This window comes from Chiloscyllium plagiosum, unplaced genomic scaffold (assembly GCF_037043375.1).
Source record: "Chiloscyllium plagiosum isolate Xiang-an unplaced genomic scaffold, Cpla_swu_hap1 HiC_scaffold_53X, whole genome shotgun sequence".
NCBI classification, from domain to species: Eukaryota; Metazoa; Chordata; class Chondrichthyes; order Orectolobiformes; family Hemiscylliidae; genus Chiloscyllium; species Chiloscyllium plagiosum.
The window spans coordinates 20661882-20687626 of record NW_028270191.1 but is presented as its reverse complement, the minus strand read 5'-3'; the positions used below and the strand labels follow the sequence as shown (position 1 = coordinate 20687626).

The 25745-nt window shown below is 44.8% G+C and overlaps 1 protein-coding gene across 1 annotated transcript; it reads right to left on the bottom strand.

The window, feature by feature from the left end:
* Positions 1 to 4848: 4848 nt before the first annotated feature.
* LOC122543299 (keratin, type II cytoskeletal 8-like) lies at positions 4849 to 25589 on the bottom strand. The gene is made up of 9 exons (XM_043681806.2): positions 25183 to 25589; positions 24425 to 24633; positions 13994 to 14054; positions 12966 to 13061; positions 12365 to 12529; positions 8487 to 8612; positions 8111 to 8331; positions 6134 to 6177; positions 4849 to 5193 (listed from the first exon to the last, which is right to left on the bottom strand). Exons 1-9 carry the CDS (start codon positions 25447 to 25449, stop codon positions 5045 to 5047), a joined length of 1338 nt encoding a protein of 445 aa, XP_043537741.2. The 5' UTR covers positions 25450 to 25589; the 3' UTR covers positions 4849 to 5044.
* Between the last annotated feature and the right edge of the window lie 156 nt (positions 25590 to 25745).

The following is a 25745-nucleotide window of genomic DNA, read 5'->3' as shown; positions in this document are numbered from 1 at the left end:
AGATGAATAAAGTGGAACGTAAAATTCTTAATAAGTCTTGTTGATTTCTAATGGGTCTGACGTGACACCTGAATTAGCCTTAATTTGTGGGATTAATTGAGATGAAGACATTTGGCACATCTCATGTGCCAACAGTTTGCTACTTCTATCTCCTTGTTCATAACATTTCGACTTAGAGTGAAGTAAGAACTTGGTGGTGGATTGTGACATTACCACACCATACTCGGCCTGTAGGGATATTCATTCTTTATATACTTCTGAGGACTTAGAGATTGCATAAAGAGAGTCTAATTGAGCCAAACGTTGTGTGAACCATGCCGATTTCTCTTTCCTAAACCTATTCTAAGAGTAAGTGTGCATTGAGACTCCAAGGTGGATGTGTATTAAGAATGTTCGGAAAGCGAACATTCACAGAGACAGATGCATGGTCTGATAAAACAACTGAATCATACTTGCAACCAGAAATGGATGCAAGCAGTCTATTACCCACCAAAAATAAATCAGTACGTGTAAAAGTGTGATGGACGTGCAAAAAAAAAAAAGAATATTCCTTTTTAGAGAGATGAAAGAACTGCCAGGGATCAACAATATTAAACTCTTCCATAAAAATTTTAATTATTTTGGACTGGGCACTTGGAACAGAGGAAGAATGGTCTAAGTGAGGATTCAACCAACAGTTAAAATCTCCTCCCGAGATTAGCTGGTGTGAAGATAAATCCGGTTACATTGAAAGGGACCGTTTGAAAAAAACCTCATCATCCCATTTGGGAGCATCGACATTAGCCAAGATTACATTAATATCAAAAATCTGTCCAGTAAACATAATATATCTGGCAGTAGAGTCAGAGATAGTTTTAGCATGGATGAGAGGAATAGATTTATGTAAAAAAATAGCAACTCCTCTAGATCTGCTAGAAAAGGAGGAAATATACACTTGTCCAATTCAACCTTGTTTCAATTTAGGACTGTCTATATTTGTCACATTGGCTTCTTGTGAAATGATTATATTAAGATGGCGTAAATAATGTGAAATCTTATTGAGTTTAATTGGGTTGTTCAGGCCTTTGCAGTTCAGACTGGCAAATTTAATGTCCCCACTTACCAAGGGTGGTGAAGCATTAACCTGTGTTATATGTAATAATCACACGTAAAATTCCAAATGTGCAATAATAGATAAACAAATGTAAACCTTGTAAAAGTGAGGTATGTGCTGCCCCACCCCCATCCCCATCAGAACAGAACAAACTCCACCACCTGCCATAACAGTATCTCCCCCTATAATGGAATACCTGCCCACCAACCCCTCTCCCACCCAGCAGAACCCCCTCCACATGGGTGTGTGCTCTCTTCCCCCATAGTTAAAAAAAACTGTCCTCTTTTGTAGCTCAAGCGAACTACATGGTGACCTCGGGAAATATAGAAGTTAACTGTACAAAAACTACGAAGCAAAAATGAGTAAAAATGTAAATGTAATACAAAATACTGTACATAGTTAAACAATTAAACTCTACATTCTTTGGTACCAATACAGCAACCTTTCAACAAAATAAAGTTTTGAATAAAAAAACATGCACTTCTTGGCGAATGAAGAATACCAAATCCAAGTCTCTAAACACAGCATACCGTCCATCTTCATCTCTTCAGAGGGAAATGTAGTCTTTGTCCATGGTAGTATAAAGCTAATGGCTAGTCGGCCTAGTTAGGCCCAACCATCAATCCGGCTCTAGAACCGCGAGCTTTTTAAGGTTTATATTCACAAAGTCGATAGCCCGTCCCGGGTCATCAAACCTATGAGTTAGGCCACTCGGCAAAATGATATGTAATATCGCCGGATAACAAAGGCCAAATTTAATGCTAGGACATGAGGGTAGCTCCTTCTTTACCTTGGCAAAAGCTGCATGCTGCTTAGCCACAGTCGGGGGGAAATAGGGAAAAACATATACTCTTTTTCCATTATATTCAAGAGCAGAAGCATCTCCAGCACAGCATAGAATGTGATTTCTCACTTGAAACTGGTTCACCCTGACGACCATCGGGCGAGATAACTCGCCTTCTTTCAGTTTAGCACGCAGCGTGTGATGAGCCCTGTCCAACACAGGTTTAGCCTCAAGTCTGAGCAAGTCCTGTAAATGTTGGGCCATAAATTCTGTGGGGCGAGGACCCTCCAATCCCTTCGGGTAAACCCACAAGTCGAATATTATTCCACCTGGAGTGGGCTTCCAAGTCTTTTATTTATATTATTTCTTAGTCAGAGACTCAATCGTCTGTTTTCCAGACTGTTTAAGTTCAGCAATTCTAACTGTGAAAATTCTCACTTTGCCCTCTCTGGCCTTTAGCCCAAGCACCTCAAGCAGCTTAATGGGTCAGTTATTGGAGCCCAGTGGTCCCCTGACTCCACTCCACCTCCCTTAGCACTTGTCCAGATGTGTCTGAATATCATTTAATATATTTACACTATTTTAAAAACCTAATAGGTTATGAAACATCAGTTCTCTGCCTTAAACCATGTTGACTCTGCACAATCACATTATAATCTCAAGTGATTTCTGACAGATATCTTAATAATGGGTTCCATAATGTTACCAACATTTTCTTAACCAGTTTAGAGTTCCTTCTTTTCTCTATCATCTTTTCTCAAAAGGGGTGTTGTTTCTGCTACCTTCCAATTTACTGGGACTGTTCCAGAATTGTGGGAATGTTGGAAGAACACAACCAATGCATGTCCCATCTCTGCAGCCCCCTCTTTTCGAACCCTAGACTGCAGACATATGGTGTATTAGATTTGTCAGCTTCTAGTCAAATTAATTTCTCCATTTTTAAAAGAAATTACGAATGTCAGTTCCTCATTCTCATTAGTCCCTTAGCTCCCAACTATTTCTGGTATTTTTTCTGTTTTCTGCTATGAAGACAAAGCAAAATATTCTTTCAAAATCTCACTCATTGCTTTTTCCCCAGTATAACTTCACCTCGCTCAGCTTTTAAGGGACTCCTGCTTACTTTTGCTATTCTCTTCCTTTTTATTGGTGTTTATCCCAACTTTTACAAACATTTTTATATTTATTGCTACTTCCTCACGATCAACATTTTAGTCAACATTTGATGATTTTGAAAATTTTCCCAAACCGCCATTTTATTACTCTGCTTGACATCATTACAAGTCTCTCTTTATCTAATCCTATCCTTAATCTTTCATCAGTCATGGATGGATCTGCCTTCCACTGGAATCTTTCTCAATAAATCTATATTCATTGAAAAGCACAAACTATTTCTCTAAATTTTCATGATCTATTGTCATATCTTTTAATCTAATTTTTCAATCTACCTTAGTCAACTCATGTTTCAAACCTATGTAATTAGTTTTACATCTAAGAATGTGTTTTTGAACTTTTAAAATTATGTGTCATGGGAGGTGGGCATGACTGGCAAAGCTGGCATTTATTGTTCATCCCTAGTGAAGGTTGTGGTAAGCTATCTTCTTGAATCATCGCAGTTCATTTGGCATAGGTATACCCATAATGCTGTTAGGAAGTTCCAGGATTTTGACCCAGCGACAGTGAAGGATCGATGGTTTATTTCCAAATCAGGATGGCGAGTGGCTTGGAGGGGAACTTACAAGTGGTGGTGTCTCCATGTGTCTGCTGACCTTGTCCTTAAAGTTGATGGGGAGGCATGGGTTCGGCAGCAGCTGTCTGAGGAGATTTTGTAAGTTGCTGCAGAACATCTTTTGCTGCAGAACACCGTGGGCGGCACGGTGGCACAGTGGTTAGCACTGCTGCCTCACAGCGCCAGAGACCCGGGTTCAATTCCCGCCTCAGGCGACTGACTGTGTGGAGTTTGCACATTCTCCCCGTGTCTGCGTGGGTTTCCTCCGGGTGCTCCGGTTTCCTCCCACAGTCCAAAGATGTGCTGGTCAGGTGAATTGACCATGCTAAATTGCCCGTAGTGTTAGGTTTAAGGGGTAAATGTAGGGGTATGGGTGGGTTGCGCTTCGGCGGGTCGGTGTGGACTTGTTGGGCCGAAGGGCCTGTTTCCACACTGTGAGTAATCTAATCTAATCTTGCAAATAGTGACCATTGCTCCTACTGAGTGTCAGTGGTGGAGGGAGTGAATGTTGAACGTGGTGAATGTGGTGTCATTCAAGTAGGGGCTGCTTTGTCCTGGGTGGGGTCAAGCTTCTTGAGAGTTGTTGGAGCTGCACCCATCCAGGCAAGTGGGGATTATTCCACCGCACTCCTGACTTGTGCCTTGTCGATGGTGGACAGGCTTTGGGGAGTCAGGTGATGAGTTACTTGCCGCAGTATTCCCAGCCTCTGACCTGCTCTTGGAGCCACTGTGTTTATGTGGCAAGTACAGTTCAGTTTGTGGTCAATGGTAACCCCCAGGATGTTGATCGTGGGAAGACTCAGTTTTAGTAATGCCATTGAATGGTCAAGGGCAGATGGTTAGATTCTCTCTTCTTGGAGGTGGTCATTGCCTGGCAGTTATGGTGTTATAAAGGCAATAAAACATTATTTCACATTGCTACCACTCTCCACAGAGCACCCCCTAGAATTTTGAAACAATGCAATCTGATTACATTCGATGAGATCTTTTGTAACTAATCTCTTAGACCTGGTTCTTCCCTTTTGAATCATTTTTTCAAACAACTTCCCCAGGACATCCCTGTGTTTTTATAACATGGAGACAAGAGCGAGGTCACTTGGGAATTGAAGCAAATTCCCGAAGGGAATTCCTAAGTGGTTGTTTATGATTCTGCACATCTACCACTTTTCAAAATGCGAGGGAAGACATTGTCTCTCTGATGGGAGTTAATTGTAAAACAATTCCTGATGATAGTACACACACATAAAATGTTTCATCAAATTTTATTTCACGTTTGGTACCAGGAATGGTACAAAATCCTTCATTCTTCCTTATTCTCAAGGTCCTTTAAAAGGACACTTGATGATGACTTAAGATACATTTTAACCAAGAACGGTTGAAATTCAAGAAATTGAAAATGATTGAAATGATAAGACATATCTTTCTCTAAAACACAAAGCTTTCATTTTCTTGGATAAAAGGGGGACTCGGAGAGTGTTCTTCCATCCTTGGTTTCGATGGTCTTGACAATGAGGGATTTGCTCACTCCACTTGTTTCCAGCCCACCACGGTTCAAGCTCTCGAGCTGGAGTTGTGGATGTCCATAACTTGCTGAATGGGGACGGATTTAAACACATGAGCAAAGAGAAGGAGCAACAATTGCACTGAAAACATAACTTGCCTAAGCCACCCATTCATTATACTGAGCCTCTCAGCAGTTCCTGCGGTTGCAGATGTCTGCAGTGTTGCTAAGGGTTGGGGGACATAAATTGCGACTTTTTGTGTGGTCCATCAGATTTGACAGATTCCGTCCCACACCCGACCAATCTTTGTTTGTGAGCCCTGGCAGTATCTACAAAGAAGGCCTTTTGCTGTGGGATTCAAGGAGGGCTGGAGGACAGGGTGTGTCGATTGGACCAAGCTCTCTGGCTCAATGGAGGGGAGGGGGGCGGAGGAGTGTGTGTGTGTGTGTGTGTTACTGTTTGTGCGTGTGTGTCGATGTCTGTGTGTATGTCTGTGTGTTACTGTGTGTGTTACTGTGTGTGTGTGTGCTAGTCTGTCTCTGTCCATGTGTGTGTGTCTGTCTGTGTGTATATGTGTCTGTGTGTATGCATCTGTGTGTGTATGTGTGTTACTATGTCTGTGTTGGTGTGTGTGCATCTATATCCATGTGTGTGTGTTATTATGTGTATGTGTGTCTCTGTCTGTGTTTTAATTTTATCTTTGATCTGCAATTATCTGTTTGGCAGGAAATGTTGAGTGGATTTGGTATGACTTCAATATAAAATCATCCACTGTTTCTGGACTTGAGCACTGTATACAAATTTGGGAGTCACGAATCAATAAGGGAAAATGATTTTGCACTCTCCCCCCTCAAACTCTCTATGCTTGCAGCACAGATACCTCTTGCCACCCACCACTAAGCATATAACAACTTAACCCAGTCCCGCTCACAGCTCTTCACAGTGACTGCCATGCGCAGCAAAATGGATCTTGCTCTGCTCAAAGTGATTAGATTTTGGTAATAAAAATAACTTAGCAGTTCTCTTACTTTTGACTGAATGATGATAGGTGACATTCACTGGGGTTGACAGCCTGAAATCAGAGACAAAAGAATAACTGTTACTGGAATGAACACACAGGAACACCCAAGGCTGGCTTAAGGTAGGAGAAAGCTCACATCCCTCTAATCCTGCTGCTGGTGGATTCAACTGCACTTTGAAAAGCTTTAAACTCCGAGGTGGGAAATTCCCTTGGAGCTTCCCCATGCTTAGTGTGTCTTAACTCTGCCAGAACAGCAGTGACCAATGCACTCCTGGTGTGGGTGAAGGGACAATGCCTCGGAGTGCTCTCCCTGCCAAGTGCTCAACCACTGACGTGAGTGGTGTCAAACTTCGAATCATTTTAAGGTCGGGGTATCAGCATCAAATTTGTAATGGGCTGGCAGGTACGTGCCATGACTAACATATAGTGCCCACTTGCTCCGTGCAATCCGAAGAATTAGAAGGAGAAGGCTGCTCAGCATTCTTACCAACAAGATCTTCAACCAGAGACTGGTCCAAAAAAGAATTTGTCCCATTATTTTGTTCCAAAATTAGACAAAGTTTTTTGAATAAAGTAAAAAAAAACACATTTCAAAATGCTGTCACTTGAAAAACTACAGAAGTTACTATTAAATTCAACCTCTCTCCATTCTATTTCAAAATGCTTCATATTTACAATATATTTTCCATGTTAGGCATACAGCCAGAGGACAAAACATTATAAGTTGCAAATTTCAGGAAGTGTGATTGAAATAAGCTTATCTCTGTACACCATGTCCCATTCCAAGACGCCCCAGTTCAGTTCCAACAAACGGGATGTTCACAATACACACTCCCAGTCAGGTATACAGTCCAAGGGGACTCAATGGTGTCAAGCCTGTCAGTGTGCTATGGATAAGAACCCCCTTCCCCACAGCCTGAGCATCCAGGGCCTTCCTTCTTCCTGGTGGATCCCACCCCCCCCACAGCCAACCGGAGTCGACAGCATCTTGTTTTATTCAAGATAAGCACCTTCAGCCCAATGCTGGGTCCCAACTGAGCCAGGGGAGTGGGATCTCTCGGCATGGGCTGGCACTAGCATTGGCTCTGCCTTCTGAGAGCTACCATGCTCTTGGCCAGACTGTACAAAGCTCTGGTGTAGCCACACTTGGAGTATTACGCACAGTTCTGGTTGCCACATTATTGGAAGGATGTGGGAGCGTTGGAAAGGGTTCAGAGGAGATTTACTAGGATGTTGCCTGGTATGGAGGGAAGGAAGGGTGTTAGAGGAAAGGCTGAAGGACTCGAGGTTGTTTTCGTTAGAGAGAAGAAGGTTAAGAGGTGACTTAATAGAGGCACACAAGATAATCAGAGGGTTAGATAAGGTGGACAGTAAGAGCCTTTTTCCTCAGATGGTGATGGCTAGCACTAGGGGGCATAGCTTTAAATTAAGGAGTGATAGGTATAGGACAGTTGTCAGAGGTAGGTTCTTTACTCAGAGTGCAGTAAAAGCGTGGAATTCCCTGCCTGCAACAGGAGTAGACATGCCAAGTTTAAGGGCATATAAATGGGCATTGGATAGTCATATGGATGAAAATGGAATAGTGTAGGTTAGATGGGCCTCAGGTTGGTTCTACAGGTCAGCAAAACAGTGAGAGCCAAAGGGCCTGTACTGTGCTGGGATGTTCTATGCTCTGTGGTGTCGTTTGGCTTGTGTGAGGTAGGCTTGTGTGACAAGGCTGCCGAGGCCGAATTGGAAACGGCAGGAACCCAATGCAACTCGAACCTCGGCTGCTTCCTGCTGGGTTCCATTCGACCTACACTGGAAGCCCAACAGATATATCTCTCTTGCTCCCTTTCTCTCTCTCTCTCTACCCAGCCCTAGGGTCATACTATGCAGTGCTCTTAAACAGGATCCATCTTTTGTGTATCCCAGAACATAGCCTTCTAGAAAAGTGCCAAACTTAGTCAACGCAACCAGATAAAGAGGTACTCAAAGCACTAACCTGTTCTCTTCGCCTTCCAGCAATTTTTTGTAAGTGGCAATTTCGATGTCCAGGGCAAGCTTAGTGTTCATCAGGTCCTGGTACTCTCGTACCTGGCGGATCATCTCCTTATTAGCCTTCTCTATGGCTTCGTGCAATTCAGTGATCCTTTTGTTAACTTCTGAAAGGGCCAGCTCTCCACGGCCCTCTGCTTCGACAATGGCTGCCTCTAGCTGGTCTTTCTGTAACACATGGGAAACGGTCAGTACTAAGTGAGCCAGACCCCAACTTACAGTAGATGGATAGGATGCACTGCACAGTGTGGGGAGGTAACATTTCCATCAAACCAAAAATACAGCGGACACAAGACTTTTGATTCTCTGCAAAGCAATCTTACTTGTTTGTTCAGAGCCTGGATTTCAGAATTAAGTCGCCCAACTTGTCTTTGCATGTCTGAAATCTCAGTCTTCATTATGCGGAGATTGTCTGCATGCTTTCCAGAATTTTTCTTCATGTCGCTGAACTAAAATGAAGAAGCATTATTAACATAACATCCATAATTATTCTTTAATTGCGTCCAACGCAACAATAAAAGGTGGTCGGTAAGGAGCTCTGGTGGTATAACGGTAGTGTCCCTTCTGCTAGACGGGAGACCTGAGTTCAGGTCTCACCTGCTCCAGATGTGTACAATAACATCTCTAAACAGGTCAATGAAGGAAACATCTAAAGGTGGTCAATGAGCTAACAGTTGTGATGGAGGGTCTGCATCTAAACATCATCATATTTTGTTCTTTGTTGGTTATGATAGACCTGCATTATCTGTGCTGCTTTGAATTGCAAATATGCCTTTCCTTTTCATTCATCCTAATGATTTCCTTAATTACTTTCTTTATTGAATGGCCATGGACAATAGAGCAGGAGGTCATTAAGGTTGCTTCCACACAAAAAAAAACAAGGCAAAGGAAATCAAAGGTTTTGCTTTTGGAATGTCAGAGGACAATAAAATGGAGGAAAGCACAGAGTCCTGGTTGTGGGAGGTAACTTACAAACTGAAAGTTAGAAAGCCTCCTTCACTGTCTACTAAGATGACAAAGGGATCTTGATCAAATGGGTCAATGGGCTGAGAAATGGCAGATGGAGTTCCATCGGGAGATTTATGAGGCATTGCAGTTTAGTACAACAAACAGGGGGTAGGGCTTATACAATTAATGGTTGGGCCTTGGGTAGTGTTGTAGAACAGAGGGACCTCGGCGTGCAGGTACATAATGCTTTGAAGTTTGTGTCACATATAGACAGGGCAGTAAAGAAGGCGTTTGGCACTTGCCTTCATTGTTCAGACCGTTGAGTATAGGAGTTGGGATGTTATGTTGAGGTTGTACAGGATATTGGTGAGGCCTCTTCTGGAATACTGTGTCCAGTTCTGATTGCCCAGTTACAGGAAGGACATTATTCAGCTGGAGAGGGTCTAGAAGAGATTTACCAGGATGTTGGAAGGTTTGAGTTATAAAGAAAGGCTGGATAGGCTGGGACTTTTTTCACTGGAGCGTAGGAGGATGAGGATAGAAGTTTATAAAATCATGAGGGGTATAGATAGAGTTAATGGTTGGTGTCTTTTCTCCAGGATTTCAAGACTAGGGGGCACATTGTTAAGGTGAGAGGGGAGAGATTTAAAAAAAGACATGAGGGGCCAAGTTTTTACACAGAACGGGGCTCATGTGTGAAATGAACTCCCTGAGGAAGTGGTGGACGTGGGTGTGAAGAAGCCGCTCCTTTAACAAGGTTACATTGTCCTTGGCTTTTGTTTTCACGGAGGTCGTAAAAGCAGCGATTCCAAAACGTCCAGGTTTGAATGATTTTAGGGCCAGTTAGTTAATAGATGCTGCCTCAGGCAAAAGGCTTTTAAGTTTAAAATAAAACATGTACAATGAAAGGGGAGTGGCCAGCTCTCCCAGCTCAGCTTTCCTCTGGATTGATTTGGTTTTTGGATTTCTGGCTGTTCACTGAAAGCAGTCAGTGAGGCTACTGATCCAAGACACAGCTCCATGGAAGAGGGTGTCCAACGCTGCCATCTCTCTCTCTCTCCTGTCAGACCCAGTGTTTGATTTTACCTTTTTTTGCCAAGGAGTGTTTATGGGGATTGTTGCAGGAATTTGGAACAGCTTCGTTACGTTGGGATAATTTGTTGGGTTTTCAGAAAGGTTACGTTATTCCATATTCTGTTCTCTTTTGTTGATGTTTCATTCAGTAACCTTGTAAATAAATTCTGGTTTATTTAAAACTGAGTGGTCTGACCAGCTGCATCCCTCCTGGAAGATCCACATTACCCCTGCTTAAAGCAACCCGCAAAGTTAAGGTCTGGGCTACTTTCTTGAAACGTTTTGAGGGGGGCTGGCCTGGTCCAGAATATGGGTACAATTACAACATTTGGATAAGTACATGAATAAAACAGGTTTGGAGGGAGGTTGGACTAGCTTAGTCAGGGATTATGCTTGGGCTGAAGGGTCTGTTTCCATGCTGTATGACTCTATGTCGTTGTGTCACCACAGTCCTACCAGACCATAGGGCCTGCTCCCTCATTAGAGAGAGAAGTGACTGGTGCTGATTTAACCCAAGGGCTACCAGACCTCAGACAAGGGAAGAGGTTGAGAAGGAGAGTCCTTCATGGTAACCTTAAACTAGTGATGGGAATTGAACCCATGCTGTTAGTGTCACACTGCTCTGTAAACCAACAACCCAGCCAACTGAGCTAAACTGATTCCCTGTTTGACTTGATTTTTTTAAAAAACGCACATTTTGTTGAAGCTTTTTGTCTTACACTCATCAGGACAATTTGCAAGGATATCAATCCCGGGGAAAAGCAGCATTTTTACTGAATGAGGGGAGAGTGCCTATTCATTGGTAAGTGATAGAGGCCTTGCCATGGAGAATGCACCCATTAATACTGATTAACAGTTAACAGCCAGAGTCTGTTAGACATTTTGAACCAGGCATGCTGAGTCGAATTAGTCAGGGATATGCCCTGAGTAATGAACCTGTGACTGGCCATCACCTATTTTGTTGAGTCGAAACAAGCATGGTATATGTACATGTTCTCTATGTCTGCAAAGACAGGGCCTTGTGTATTAATATGTGTAGTTTCCAGTACACACTAGTGGGCCACTTTGTGAGCCCAAATGACAACTGTAATTTTTTTCTTCTTTATTCATTCATGGGATGTGGGCGTCACTGGTTAGGCCAGCATTTAGAGCAGCATGGAAACAGACACTTGGTCAAACCTGTCCATGCTGACCAGACATTCTAACCTAGTCCAATCCCATTTGCCAGCACTTGGCCCATATCCCTCTAAGGCCTTCCTAATCATGTACCCATCCAGATGCCTTTTCAATGTTGCAATTGTACCAGCCTCCACCACTTCTTCTGGCAGCTCATTCCATAACGTGCCACCCTCTGTGTGAAAAAGTTGCCCCTTAGGTCCCTTTTATATCTTTCCCCTCTCACCCTAAATCTATGCCCTCTACTCTGGACTCTCCCACACTAGGGAAAAGACTTTGCCTATTTATCCTATCTATGCCCCTCATGATTTTATAAACCTCTATAAGGTCACCCCTCAGCCCCCGATGCTCCAGGGAAAACAGCCCCAGCCTATTCAGCCTCTCCCTATAGCTCAAATCCTCCAACCCTGGCAACATCCTTGTAAATCTTTCTTGAACCCTTTCAAGTTCACCATATCCTTCTTATACTGCCCATCCCTAACTGCCCAGAGGACAGTTAAGAGTAAACCACATTGCTGCGGGTCTGGAGTTACATGTAGGCCAGACCATGGAAGGATGGCAGTTTCTTTCCCTGAAGGATATTAATGAACCTTTGGTTGTCAGTGTAATTCTTCATGCACTTGAGATTTTCCAGCAAATGTTGTGCAATTGCAAAACCACATCCGATGATAGATGCTGTTTTGCAAGGCAAGATGCGTTGGGTATAGTCAGGACCCCTGCTGGCTTATTACATTAATCTTCATTATAATTATCATAAACTGAAAACATTAACAAAGATTGAATAGGCTGGGGTGCTTGGTTGAAATTCCACCATGAGACAGCAACAAAAAACACAAATGTGTCTGCAGGAGACTCTCCCCATATTATTCATTGCGCAAGCTGCAAATAGTAGTATTGTCTCTTTCTCAATCACAGTATCTTAGAAGGCACTTGTGCCAGTGCTGGTGCCTGCTGTCTTAAAAATGGATATATCTCGTCTTTAACAGAGTTTGTCATGCATTACCTTGTTTTCCCATGAGGTCACAGTATCTTGGCGCATTTTAACCACCATTCCTTCATATTGAGAGCGGACATCATTGAGGATACTGGAGAGGTCCAGTTTACGGCTGGTGTCAACCTCCAGAGTAACAGCAGTGTTCTTGATCTGGGCCTGCAGATCATGGATCTCCTGGGCAGGAAAGAAAGATGGACTTGCGTTTAACAATGCCCATGTCCCAATTAACAGTTCCAACTCTTGTTTCAACAAAAAACAGAAAGACAGATCGTATTTGTATTGTACACCCAGGTGAAGGTTGTGTCAACAGGGCTAATTGGGAAATATGGTTAGAAAGGTCACTTTTGTTGGGAGTGTTATTTGGATACTGACTCGAGAAATGACAGCAAAAGCTCCACATTACACAGGAGTTCTTCACACAGCCTAATCCCCTTCTGGGTTTCTGAACTCCTTTCTCTTAAATCCTCTGCCCACAGCGCCATGATCTCAGCCATGATTAGGGTTCAGCAAGTTCCTGAATCCACCTCAGCTGGAATGGGGATCAAACCCTGTGCAGTCAGCGCCAGTCTGAACTACATCCATGCCGTCCACAAAACAACTTGTTCTTTACCTCGTCAAATATATCCTTCAGGAAATTGATTTCATCGGTAAGGCTCTCCAGCTTGGCCTCCAGTTCCACCTTGTTGAGATAGCTTTCATCGACATCCTGCAAGACAATTCAAAACCAAATAGACGAGCTCAAAAAACCCCAGAGTTTTACATTGAATTATTGTGTAGAAAGGAGGGGGGTTGGAGAAGATTTTGAACAGTCTTAATTACTCCGCGTTCCCATCATTCAATTGTCACCTCACTTCTCTCAAAGCTGTTTGTCCGAATTGAAGACCAGTCCCTAATTGAAGACCAGTTTCGTTCTTAATAGATGTGTGTCTTGATTTTCTTCAGTGACATAGGTGTGGTGAGTCAGGATGGGTGCTCATTCTATAGCTCCAGCCTTGACCTCAGTCAATGTTCAAGCATCTTTTTCATTTAGATGCGGATTGCCCGCTGAATGTTAACTGGGAGCCCATCCCTGGGCTGCTGGTGGGGATGGGAAGAGGCGGAGATGGGGAAAATGGCAACAGGATTGCCAATGCTTGTTAATGGACCGAATCAGCTCTCCATTGCTCACACAGCAGAGGCCTTGACTCAAACTGGAAAACTCCATCTCTCTCTCTCCATTAATGTGTCTGCTGTGCCTATTGAAGCAGTTATCACAGCTCCCACCTCCTAGCAGTGCTGGATAAATGTGTTCCAATGAAGTGCAAGCTATATCCGACATATATGAAGGGGCAATGAACTCTGATGCCACATCATGATTGTAACCTTATTTAAACACCTCTCTTCACCCACATCTGAGGAGGCATTTGTGACATGGGCATAGGTGATGCCAGGAAAATCTGCCCACCTTAGAAATGGATGGGGGGGTTCAGTACAAAAGGTTCTCACTCCAAGTTACCTGCCTGGCTGCTAGTAATATATCCTGTCACCCTGAAAATCTCTTCCAAGTGCCCTACAGACATGTTTCGCGGGCGGGCAGGCGGGGTGGGGGGAGCCCATCTTTGCAGAGATGGTTTGTATTGGCATTTAGCTTGAACCCACCTTCTTGATCATTACAAATTCATTTTCCCTTTCTGTACGCAAATTGATTTCGTCTTCATACCTTGGGAAGAGAGAGAGAGAAACACATTATCATCAATAGCTGTTGAGATGAGCTGTCTGTAGAATTACCAGAATTACTGTCGAGCCATAGAATGGTCACAGCACAGAAGGTGGCCATCTGGCCCATTGCGCTCTGCAGGAACAGCGCAGCTTGTCCCCCTTCCACTCTCACGCCCTTGCCCCATCGCCCTGGACACATTCTCTTTGAGTAATTAGCCCTTTCTCTTTTGAAAGCCTTGATTGAATCTGCCTCCGTTGCACACTCAGGCAGAGTATTGCTCAATAAATATACAGTTAACAGATTGCTAGCACTCTCTGCCCAATGTCAAGGCTTTAAAGCCCAAGCCAATGTGGGTCAGACACAGTCAAACTTCACCGGCACCCTCCATTTGAGTTGCAGCCCTCCACATTTCCTTTCCACAGGAGGTTTGCAGTGTAGAACTGTCTGGTAATGATGGGCTGTCGCACATTATATTAAAGGCAAGTCATTGTTAGTACCATCAAACTGACAGGAACCCAAGTAACAGATTTGAAGATGACATGGCTAACTCTAACAAGACATCAAGGCATTCCCCACAAAGTGTTACATTTTTCATACACTTCAGGATACAAATGGATTTTATGCTTGCATTTTCCTATCTACCTGGCATTCCACACTTTTTCTTAAAATACGATGCCACTGGTAACAAAGTTATGTGCAACTGATCATGAAATGCTGTAAATTGTAAATGCCCCAAGTCCCAATCACCTGTCACCCCAAACCTGCACTGGCATCCAGTCTTAAAACGATCATCTTTGCTTTTAAATCCCTCCATGGCCTTGCCCCTTTCTCATCTCTCTAATCTCCTCCAGCTCTGTAATCTCTAATTCTGGCCTCTTGAGCAAGCTCCTAATCTTAACTGCTTCAACACTGTGCCTTCAACTGCCTGGGTCCCAGGTTCTGGAATTCTCCCTCTAAGGCTCTCTACCTGACTTTCCCCTTTTAAGACATCCCTTAAACTTGACCGCTTTTGCTCATCTGAGCTCAGATCGCCTTCCTTGGCTTCTTATTCGATAGTTTTATAACATTCCTTTCAAGCACTTTGAACCATTTTATTAGGTTTAAGACATTATGCAGCTATAAACTCGTGTAAGTAGTTTAACTTCAAACCTTTGCACTCTGCTTATTCGCAATGGTCAAAGAATTTGTTTTTAATCTTTGAATGCCAGTTCCCCGGCAGCACCATCGGGGGACGAAGTGAGCTACAAGGTCCCAAGATTCAATCCCAGATTTCTGCTGAACTGCCTAATCTCCCCTCGACTCTAGAGGTTCAGCCGTTGTCTTCAGCATCTCAGGGTAGGGGAAGAGAGGGAATAACAAAGTAGATGACAGATCCTGCCCCTGATCTCTGCCTCCTGATCACTGCAGGACAAAAACTGTCAAAGGGATGTCCACTTGCAGCTGAGTGGCCAGCCAGCACCCACTGGCTGAACTCACATGGCCACTTGGGTGATGTGCTAGAGGGACATTTGATGCTTTCTGTTCTTGTGTAATTGCAGTTGAAACTAATTCCACAAGGAACAGTCTATTTGGGCCCCTCGAACCCGTTCCACCATTCAAGAAGATCACGGCTGACCTTTGACCTCACATCCACTTGCCCCACTCTCTCCCTCAGAGTCTGAAAATCTATCGCTATTGTTCTGGAATATCAACGGAGCTTCTGCAGCCTGCGATCCTTCACCCTATACTGCCTCTCCAGACAAGAACAAATAGCATTTTATCAGTCAAGTCCTGTCGGTCCATGCCTTTACATCAGCACTTGTTAGGGCTAGTTAATAATAAATGAATATTGCCAGTTCGGAGTCACCTGGTCTTTGGATTTTGGAGTTTACAATGTTCAGAAAGCTGTGTAGATGACATCACAACAGCCAAGTGATATTAAACTCCAAACCATGAACCATCCATTACAAGGTCCATTCACTGGTGCTTTATTACACAAGCATTTTGGTGATTGTTAGTGCATCTTGGGACTTTTGAATTCTGTTATCCGAGTAAAGTGTAACATACTCATGTAAAATTCCTTGGTGCAGTCTTAATGCAGTTGTACCGTTCAATGTGATTGGGGTCAACTAATCCAGGGCAAAGGCAAATTCAACCTCGAATGTGGCTTTGAGACTTGTTTGGTGATGTATCAGCTACAGCTTACCCTCTGAGGCAGATGATAGTCAGCTCACGTTCCACACCACAGACTCCGGCCCCAGGCTAGCACTCCGAGCCGGCACTCAGGGAATGCTGCACTGTCAGAGGTGCCAATCATTCGGATGAGACTTCAAACCTGAGGCTATGTCTGACATCTCAGGTGGATGTAAAATAGCGCATTGCACTAACTGAAGTACAGCAGCAGGCTCTCCCCAGAATCCTGACCAAGACTTACCACCCAACCATCATCAGCAAACTGATCCCACATCGCATGGTCTTTCTGAGAGCCTGCTATGTGCTTTTCAGTGGCAGCATTTGCCTCTAAAAGTAAAGCATTCTGCCAGTTCTTGAATTCTAAAGGAGCTTTATGTAACTTCCTTCATTCACTCGAACACATTTAGGCCATCTAGATACGAAATAGGACACGTTACGTTCACCATTTTCATGGGCAGTCATGTGAACCAGCTCCTACCTTCACACCAGTGGGCTGTGCCAAATCAGGTAACCTTGGCATAACTCATACTGGCAGGAAGCTCTGTCCCCCATTGTGCCCACTGACCTATCTTAGTTTCCCATCTGGCAACACTTTGAACATTCCCCATGCTCCCCCCACCCCCCCCACCCCGATTGATCACGACAGGAAGCAGATGTGCATGAACGCCCACTGAGTACAGGAGGAGTCTCAATTACGATGAAGAGGTAGCAATGTGCCACAGGTAGAATGCTGACACTTGTTTCGGTTTATGCCCAATTTCTCAACCTCAGTCAGTGTCTTCAGGGCAGGAGTTAAGCCAATTGTTAAGAAGGGTTTGGAGGGATACGGGCCAAGTGCTGGCAAAGGGAACTAGATTAATTTCGGATATCTGGTCAGCATGGATGAGTTGGACTGAAGGGTCTTTTCCATGCTGTACATCTTTAGGAATCTAATTCCTACCTTTAAGTTAAACTTTAAGCTTGTTTCACTCATTCTCAGAGAGCTCTCTCTCTCTCTCTCTCTTTCTTTCTTTGAGATTTTGTTTAAATCTCACTTTTTGACAAAGCTTTTGGTCACTTCCTTCTCCCTTCGAGGAGCACTGGTTCGGTGCCTCCATACCTGGTACAAATGGACAAAGCTTGTGCCACATGTGCTCTGTCCGTTTCCACCTCAAAACGTTACAATCAGCGTCAATACATGCCAGGCGACACTGACTTGTCTATCACAAATGGCCTCCCACTTGAAACACACTGGCATTTCAGATGCCCAGCTTGGCCCCTATCAAAGAGAGTGCCAGCCAGAGTGCCAGTGAAAGTTTGGCAGCAAGTGCCTAGACAACAGAGTGGCATGATGGCTCAGTGGTTAGCACTGCTACCTCACAGCACCAGGGACCTGGGTTTGATTTCACCCTCGGGTGACTGTGTGGAGTTTGCACATTCTCCCCGTGTCTGCGGGGGTTTCCTCCCACAATCCAAAAGATGTGCAGGCCAGGTGAATTGGCCATGCTAAATTGCCCATAGTGTTAGGTGCATTAGTCAGAGGGAAAATGGGTCTGGATGGGTTACTCTTCGGAGGGTCAGTGTGGACTGAAGAGCCTGTTTCCACATTGTAGGGAATCTAATCTAAACATTTTCAGGCCAGTGCTGTCTTGCTAACAGTTAGAATTCAGCTTTCAGTTGCTTTAGACGGGAGTGTTTAAAATGCAGTAAAGTAGCAGCATCGTTTGAGACCTTGGGGATGGTCATCCTTTTTCGCTTCAGGCCCAGGTTAAAAAATAAAAAGTCCTACGCTCAGCATCATTCCAAGACATGGCCAACAGCAGCAGCAGTGAATTTCCAGTGGTGATGGTGCAAGCACTAGAACCTCAGGCATCAGTGGCCCTTCAGGATGAGGGACTTTGTTTCATTTCAGTAAACATGAGGAAGGAAAGATGACATTACCCTACCTCCTGTGTTCTTTTCCCCTAAATATATTGCTCATTGGGAGGGTGTACAATCAACTGAAGAGGAAAAGGCAAGCAAGCATATGAGCATGTGACCTGATGTTCTTACAACCGTGAATTGCAGCGAAAAGTGCAGAGGACCCTCCCTGAAGATCATTGTTATAAAACAACAAAGAACATTTTATGCAAAACCCATTAACCTGTCTGCTTCCAGGGAGAACTAATCTACTTGATGTCTGTAACTGGGGCTAACATAAGTAAACAGCTTTGTGCATAACATCCTATTGAGGGGAACAATTTCAATCTCAGGTGACCCAGATCGTAACTCTAATCCAAGCTTGTGGATGAATTCAGTCTTAAAGCACCCTTTCCTTACGATAGAACTTACTGACTGAACAGTGACACAGCTCACACCTCACCCCTCAGTAACAGCTGCTCTCTCTGGTGGGATAGGTCATGTCTCACCACCTGGACAGGTGAAACATGAACCCAAACTCTCTGGACCAGAGGTAGGGACACTACCACTGAGCCTTGAGATCCCAACAACTCACCCATTGCATTTACACAGTAATTCAGTCAATTAGCTGCAGCTAATACTGATGCAGGCGTGCATACGGAGACTGGCGCATCAGTTAGCTGGTCAGTGACACAATTGGGTAGAGTCAGTTCCTGCACTGGCTGAGGTTACCAGGAAGGACTCTCCTTCTCAACCTCTCCCCTCATCTGAGGTGTGGTGACCCTCAGGTTAAACGGCACGGTGGTTAGCACTGCTGCCTGACAGTGCCAGGGTCCCGGGTTCAATTCCTGCCTCAGGCAACTGTCTGTGTGGCGTTTGCACATTCTGCATGGGTATCATCTGGTTTCCTCCCACAGTCCAAAGACGTGCAGGTTAGGTGAATTGGCCATGCTAAATTGTCTGTAGTGTTAAGTGAAGGGGTAAATGTAGGGGAATGGGTCTGGGTGGGTTGCTCTTTGGAGGGTCAGTGTGGACTTGTTGGGCCGAAGGGCCTGTTTCCACACTAAGTAACCTAATCTAAACCTCCCTCTGAGTAGAGTGCTGATTTGGGGGTGCCAGTGTTGGACTGGATTGGACAAAGTTAAAAATTACACAACACCAGGTTATAGTCCAACCAGTTTATTTGGAGGCACTAGCTTTCAGAGCACTGCTCCTTCATCAAGAGGTTGTTGTGCAGCCCTGTTGTCCAGGAGGACTACTGTGACTTTATCTTTAAAGGTAACCATTCAAATTAACTTTATCTTCTGGCTGGTTCTCATTACTCCTTGGAGGTATATTGACACAAGGAGTAATACTAAGAGAAATGATATAACTTCTCTTAAAAACAAAAAAAAATTACAAGCTGTGCACTCGGCCAAGACAGAAGAAAAAAATACAATGTTTAGATTAAATTCCCTACAGTGTGGAAACAGGCCCTTCGGCCCAACAAGTCCACACCGACCCTCCAAAGAGCAACCCACCCCAGACGCATTCCCCTATTCTCACCCCTGACTACTGCACCTAACACTACGGGCAATTTACCTGACCTGCACATCTTTGGACTGTGGGAGGAAACCGGAGCACCAGAAGAAACCCATGCAGACACAGGGAGAACGCGCAAACTCCACACAGACAGTCGCCCAAGGTTGGAATTGAACCCAGGTCCCTGGTGCTGTGAGGCAGCAGTGCTAACCACTGAGCCACCATGCTGCCATTTGTTGGCTAACTCAGCTCAATGGGTAAAAGGATTAGATTAGATTAGATTACAGTGTGGAAACAGGCCCTTCGGCCCAACAAGTCCACACCGACCCGCTGAAGCGAAACCCACCCATACCCCTACATTTACCCCTTACCTAACACTACAGGCAATTTAGCATGGCCAATTCACCTGACCCTGCACATCTTTTTGGATGGTGGGAGGAAACCGGAGCACCCGGAGGAAACCCACGCAGACACGGGGAGAATGTGCAAACTCCACACAGTCAGTCGCCTGAGGCGGGAATTGAACCTGGGTCTCTGGCGCTGTGAGGCAGCAGTGCTAACCACTGTGCCACCGCGGATTGTGTCACAATGTGCCTCAGGAGACTTGGATGAAGGACCAGGAATAGGGTAACCAAACCAAAGTTAAAAATCACACAACACCAGGCTATAGTCCAACGGGTTAATTTGGAAATACTAGCTTTTGAAGTGCTGCTCCTTCATCAGGTGGTGAGGAAGCTCGTGCTTCCAAATAAACCTGTTGGACTATAACCTGGTGCTGTGCGAGTTTTAACTTTGTCCACCCCAGTCCACCTCCACATCTTCACCAAAACAGTTTCTCCGCCTGATTAGCTTATAATGGATGCTGCTGGAAACCGCGTGGGTCCAAAGGGAAGAGATCTGATCCAACAGTACCAATGCTCTTCCCCAGGCTCGGGTCATGTATGAGGAATGATCGATGGAGATCGTGGTTGAGACGCTTTGCTGGTTTTTGGTCAACCCTCCCTGACCCATGCTTTTCATGCCAGCACATTCAGCATCCTGACTGAGGAGACAAGCTGTGGATTGAATCTGATAGCCTTGGGCACTTTACTTAGATGACTGAACAATCAAGAGAGACTTACCTCTTCAGAGCATTGCTGGTCCATAGTCAAATTGGACGGTTTTAGTTATGGAGATTGCTGCATCTCTCTACTTGACAATAGGGACTACGTCTCCATGAAGCACTTCATTTGTGAGGATGCATTCTCACACATCCCTGAGACACAAAGGGTGGCACATAACTGCATGCCCTTTCGTTCTTTCAATGGTTGGAATGGTAGAATCCAATCATAAGTCCGGAGAAACGGTATACCAAGTGAAACATAAAAAGGGTCCACAAGCCTAAGCTTTGTTGCTACCTTTCCCAAAGCCCTGGTCAATATTTTATCCCTCAGCAAAAAAAAAATCACAAAAACACATTAGTCAATTGTCTCACTGCTGTTGGTGGAATCAACAGGCTGCCACCACCCCAACACTCCAAGAATGACTGGCGGTGCAGTGGTTAGCACTGCTGCCTCACAGCACTGGGAACCTGGTTTCAAGCCCACTCTCGGGCGACTGTTTGTGTGGCGTTTGCATATTCGCCCTGTGTCTGCGTGGGCTTGTTCCGGTTTCCTCCTACAGTCCAAAGATGTGCAGGTTAGGGTGGATTGGCCATGCTAAATTGCCCCATAGTGTTCAGGGATGTGCAGGCTGGGTGGGTTAGCCATGAGAAATGTGGGGTGGGGGGATGCCCTTTGGAGGGAGAAGGTGGACTCAATGCGCTGAACGATCTGCTCCCATACTGTCGGGATTCTATGACTGGACTTCCAAAGTGGCTGGGAGGTGTTTTGGGAATCTGAGGCTGTGATAGGAGCTCCCTATCATTTGGTAACAATGCTGTTAGCGGATCTGCCTACCCGTGGTGTGCTACACTGTGGTGTGTGCTAATTCAGGTATCCCACATGACATTCCTGAGTTACTTCCTAGGGAAAAGTGGCAGAGGTGATTTCCTGCTGCCTTTTCAGTTTCTGAAGTATTGCCTTCTAGATGGGCTGCGAAGAAGACTAAGGAGCCTGTCCAACCACATGCCCGGTCTCCATTCATCAGGGCAGTCCAGAGCCGACTACCCATAACCATGGTCCACAACACTAGTGGGCACTTCCTCGAGATTTTAACTCCGTTTTAACAGAGAACATTCCAATCCTCACCCACCAGAGCTCTCAGGCTTGGGATTCACATAAAATGGTCCCTTTAAAATTTAGTTGCTGTGTACAGCTGATCCTTTCCCTCTGGGGAATCTTTCTATCTTTTGTTGCTTGTATAGTTCCTCGTATGCTGTTACATTGCTGTCTGTACACACAGTTTAACAGAAACAATGCGTTGTGGACTCAGCAGGCTGTTGACGGCGATGGTGCTCCGATATCTTTCAGGACAATACCTAACTCATGTAATGGTTCTCAATATTCTATTTGCAGTTTCTCTGGACTTCAGCTCTATTCACTCCCCATAAATGAGGATCTAAGATTAGTTTAATCTGGTTTCATACAGACGTTCTGAAATAATAGATTTTTTTTAAAAAAAAGAATAGGCTAAATCACTTGAGCTTACTGTTCAAAGAATATTGTCCAAGTCTTCAGCTCAAAAAGAATTCCTCAGCCAAGCTGCTTAGAAACTGAATTAAAGAGGCATCATAGAATCCCGACAATGTGAAAGCAAACCATTCTGCCCATCAAGTACACACCACCCTGCCAAAGAATTCCCACCAAGACCCACCCCATCCCTGTAACACTATGTTCACCCACCAAACCTGTATATTTTTAGACTGTGGAAGGAAACTGGGACCCTTGCAGACACAGGGAGAATAGATCAGTGGTTAACACTGCTGCCTCACAGCGCCAGGGACCTGGGTTCGATTCCAGCCTCGGGCGACTGTCTGTGTGTGGAGTTTGCACATTCTCCCCGTGTCTACATGGGTTTCGTCTGGGTGCTCCAGTTTCCTCCCACAATCCAAAGATGTGCAGGTTAGGTGAATTGACAATGCTAGATTGCCCATAGTGTTCAGGGATACATAGGCTGGGTGCATTAGTCAGGGGTAAATATAGGGTAGGGGAATGGGTCTGGGCGAGTTACTCTTCAGACAGTCGGTGTGGACTTGTTGTATTGAAGGGTCTGTTTCCACATTGTAGGGATTCGAAAAGAAAACATACTGGGATCGAACCTGGGTCCCTGGCGCTGTGGGGCAGCAGTGCTAACCACGGAGTCACCGTGTGGCCCTGTGAATGAAGTTATGCTATCATTTATTAAAGGTAAAGTCACTGGTTCTATTAGATTGGAGAGTCGCTCTCTTATTGGACAGAGGCAACTGAGGGTAACCACGCCTCAGGCGAGGGGAGAGGTTGAGGAGGAAAACCCATCAGAGTAGCGGGAATTGAACCCAACATGCTGGCGTGGCCCTGCCTTGCAAACCAGCCCCCTCTTCAGCTGCATAAGGCAGTTTGATGAGCCCTATTTCTCATACTGTTGTATAGAATCATTGACTCTTACAGAACAGAAGGAGGCCATTCAGCCAATTGCACCTGTACTGGTTCTTTGAAAGAGTTTTCTAATTAGTGCCCACTTCTCTACTCTTTCCCCAAAGCCATTTCCACCCCCCATCCCACCCTTTTAAGGAAACATCCCATTCACCTTTTGAAAAAAAAAAATTACGTTTAAACCTGCTCTTGTGCAGGTAGCACAATCCAGAAACCCAACAGCTCCCTGCTTGAAGAAAAATTCATCGCCCATCTGCACCTTTTGCCAAAAGGAAGGTGGCCAGCACATGGCGTTGGTTTGGCAATCAAGACCACTGGGCACAGATACTGGTAAAACCGAAGCTCACATTTACTTAGAGTATCTTTGGGTTTAATTCAAGCACCTCCTTGGTTTCAGCTGTCGGTAGTATTCTGAGAGTCTCCTGTGAATGGAGCTCACAAAATGTGAATACGTCACCCTGTCCTTCTGAAACTTTAGCACGAGTCCTGGCTATCCCCTGGCCCAGTGGGATTGGCACCAATTTTTCAGCAACTGCTTGGAAGAGCTTTCTAAGGAAATTCTCCATGACAATGACAGTAAATGAAGTAGTTATACCAGCCCTGAGATCAAGTTTTGTAACCAAGATTCTGTAACTAGATACCTTGGCACCTAAGATGGCGCCATAAGTGGTGACTTGTAAATTTTTCACTGCACTCATGCGAGTACATGTGACAATAAACTTAATTCGGTTCAATTCACACTTTGGCTGTCCTTCTCTGACAGATTCATGGCCAATCCACACAAATACCTTGAACTCACCCAGAGATCCTGTGAAGGTGCGTGAGCAATTCACTTGGCCCGATTTTATAACAAGTTAAAATTAAACCAATGGGCTAGCAGCTCTGCTTAAACAACAGGTACAGGAACTTCGTGTTTATAACTTACATTACGCTTCACAATTTGCATAATGTCCAAGGTGAAATTTCTGTTTCTCTCTCCTTCTCTACAACTCATGCAGAAATCTACTTTTTTCCAACTAAATCAGTTAAACAGGATCAAAGGCAAACTGGGGGCGATAGCCCCTGAAAGGCACTGTAACAAAAGGTCAAACATTTCAAAAGGAAACCGACAAATTCAAAGTGAACGGTCATTTTGAGGATTGATGGGGGGTGTCCCCTGAATTTGGAAGTTTATTCTAATCCAACTAAAATCTGAATTTCACTCTCTCCCCTCCTAAACGTAAACAGCCAGCAATTGTTAACACTTACTTGGTCTTGTAATCTTCCACCATTCCCTGCATGCCTTCCAGTTCGGATTGCAGGCGAAGCTTTTCCTGGGCTAGGGTGTCGATCTGCTGCTTGAGGTTGTTGGAGTAAACTTGGAAGAGGCTGTCAATGTTGGAGCTACGCACACCTTTCTCATGCAGCAGTTTCCAGTGCATTTCCAACTGCTTGTTGCGGTGCTCCAGTGCCCGCACCTTGAAAAAATAAGGTCACGCATACTGCTTGACTCTTCAATTTAAAAAAAATGCAGAAATTGCTGGAGAAACTCAGCATCGCGAGTTTCTCCAGCAATTTCTATTTATGTTTCAGATTTTCAGCATCCACAGCTCTTTCTTTTATTTGTTTTAAATGCACCTGTCTTCATTCCAGGGTTACGTGGGGGTCAAAGACAAAACAGCAGCTGTCTCGGGCAGCAGTGGAAATAAATATCAAAAGGTGCTTCATAACGGTAGCCCATTTTTTTTCCGCCACTGTCAAACTCAATAGGGCGTCACCGCGAAAGAAGACGCCTCACATTATTACAGGTGCAATCGCCCTGAGGCTATTTGCTTTTCCACAGTTGCAAGTTTATGCAAACGTTATCCTTGTTTTGAAAAGCATCGATTGGTTTAAGGCTTTGAAAATGCGTTGGATTTCAGAGTCCAGCATTTTGTCACAGTTTAAGCGCGCTTCGTATTAATGTTGAATATTCTATGATTTGATTCGAACTTTTTTTTTAAAACAAAAACGATTTCAGGCTTTACCTTGTCGATGAAAGAGGCGAACTGGTTATTCAGCCCTTTGATCTGTTCCTTCTCGCGGAGACGGAGCTCCTGGAGCGCCTGGCCGCCCTCGAAGCGGGGGTTCTCGGCAGGTATTTTGCCCAGACTAGGGACGTTGCCCAGTCGCTGAGCGCTCATGCCCAGGAACGGGCCACTCCGGACCATGCTGACCCGCTGCATGGACGAGCCGGGGGTGTACGACTGGCTGCTGAAGTGGGAACGGGAACGGAGCGAGCTACGGCCGGACATAGTGGTCTCTTTTGTCTCTCCCTTGTTACAAGATCGGGGCAAAAAGCAACAGAAAGTTTGGATTAACTGCAAGAGCGGGGAAGCTAGGAAGAGGGTAGCAAAACAAAAAGGCCAGTATCAGAAACCCCTTTCTGATGTTTGCCCCGAAGGCAAGTGTGCTCCCGTTAGACGGCGTTGGACGGTATATAGGCAAATTCCTGGCGCTCTCATTGGCCAGAAACACTGTCTGAAATGGATTACCATGGTAACTGGACGCTACCTCAGGCCAATCGGCGATAGCCGGAAGGTATAAAGTG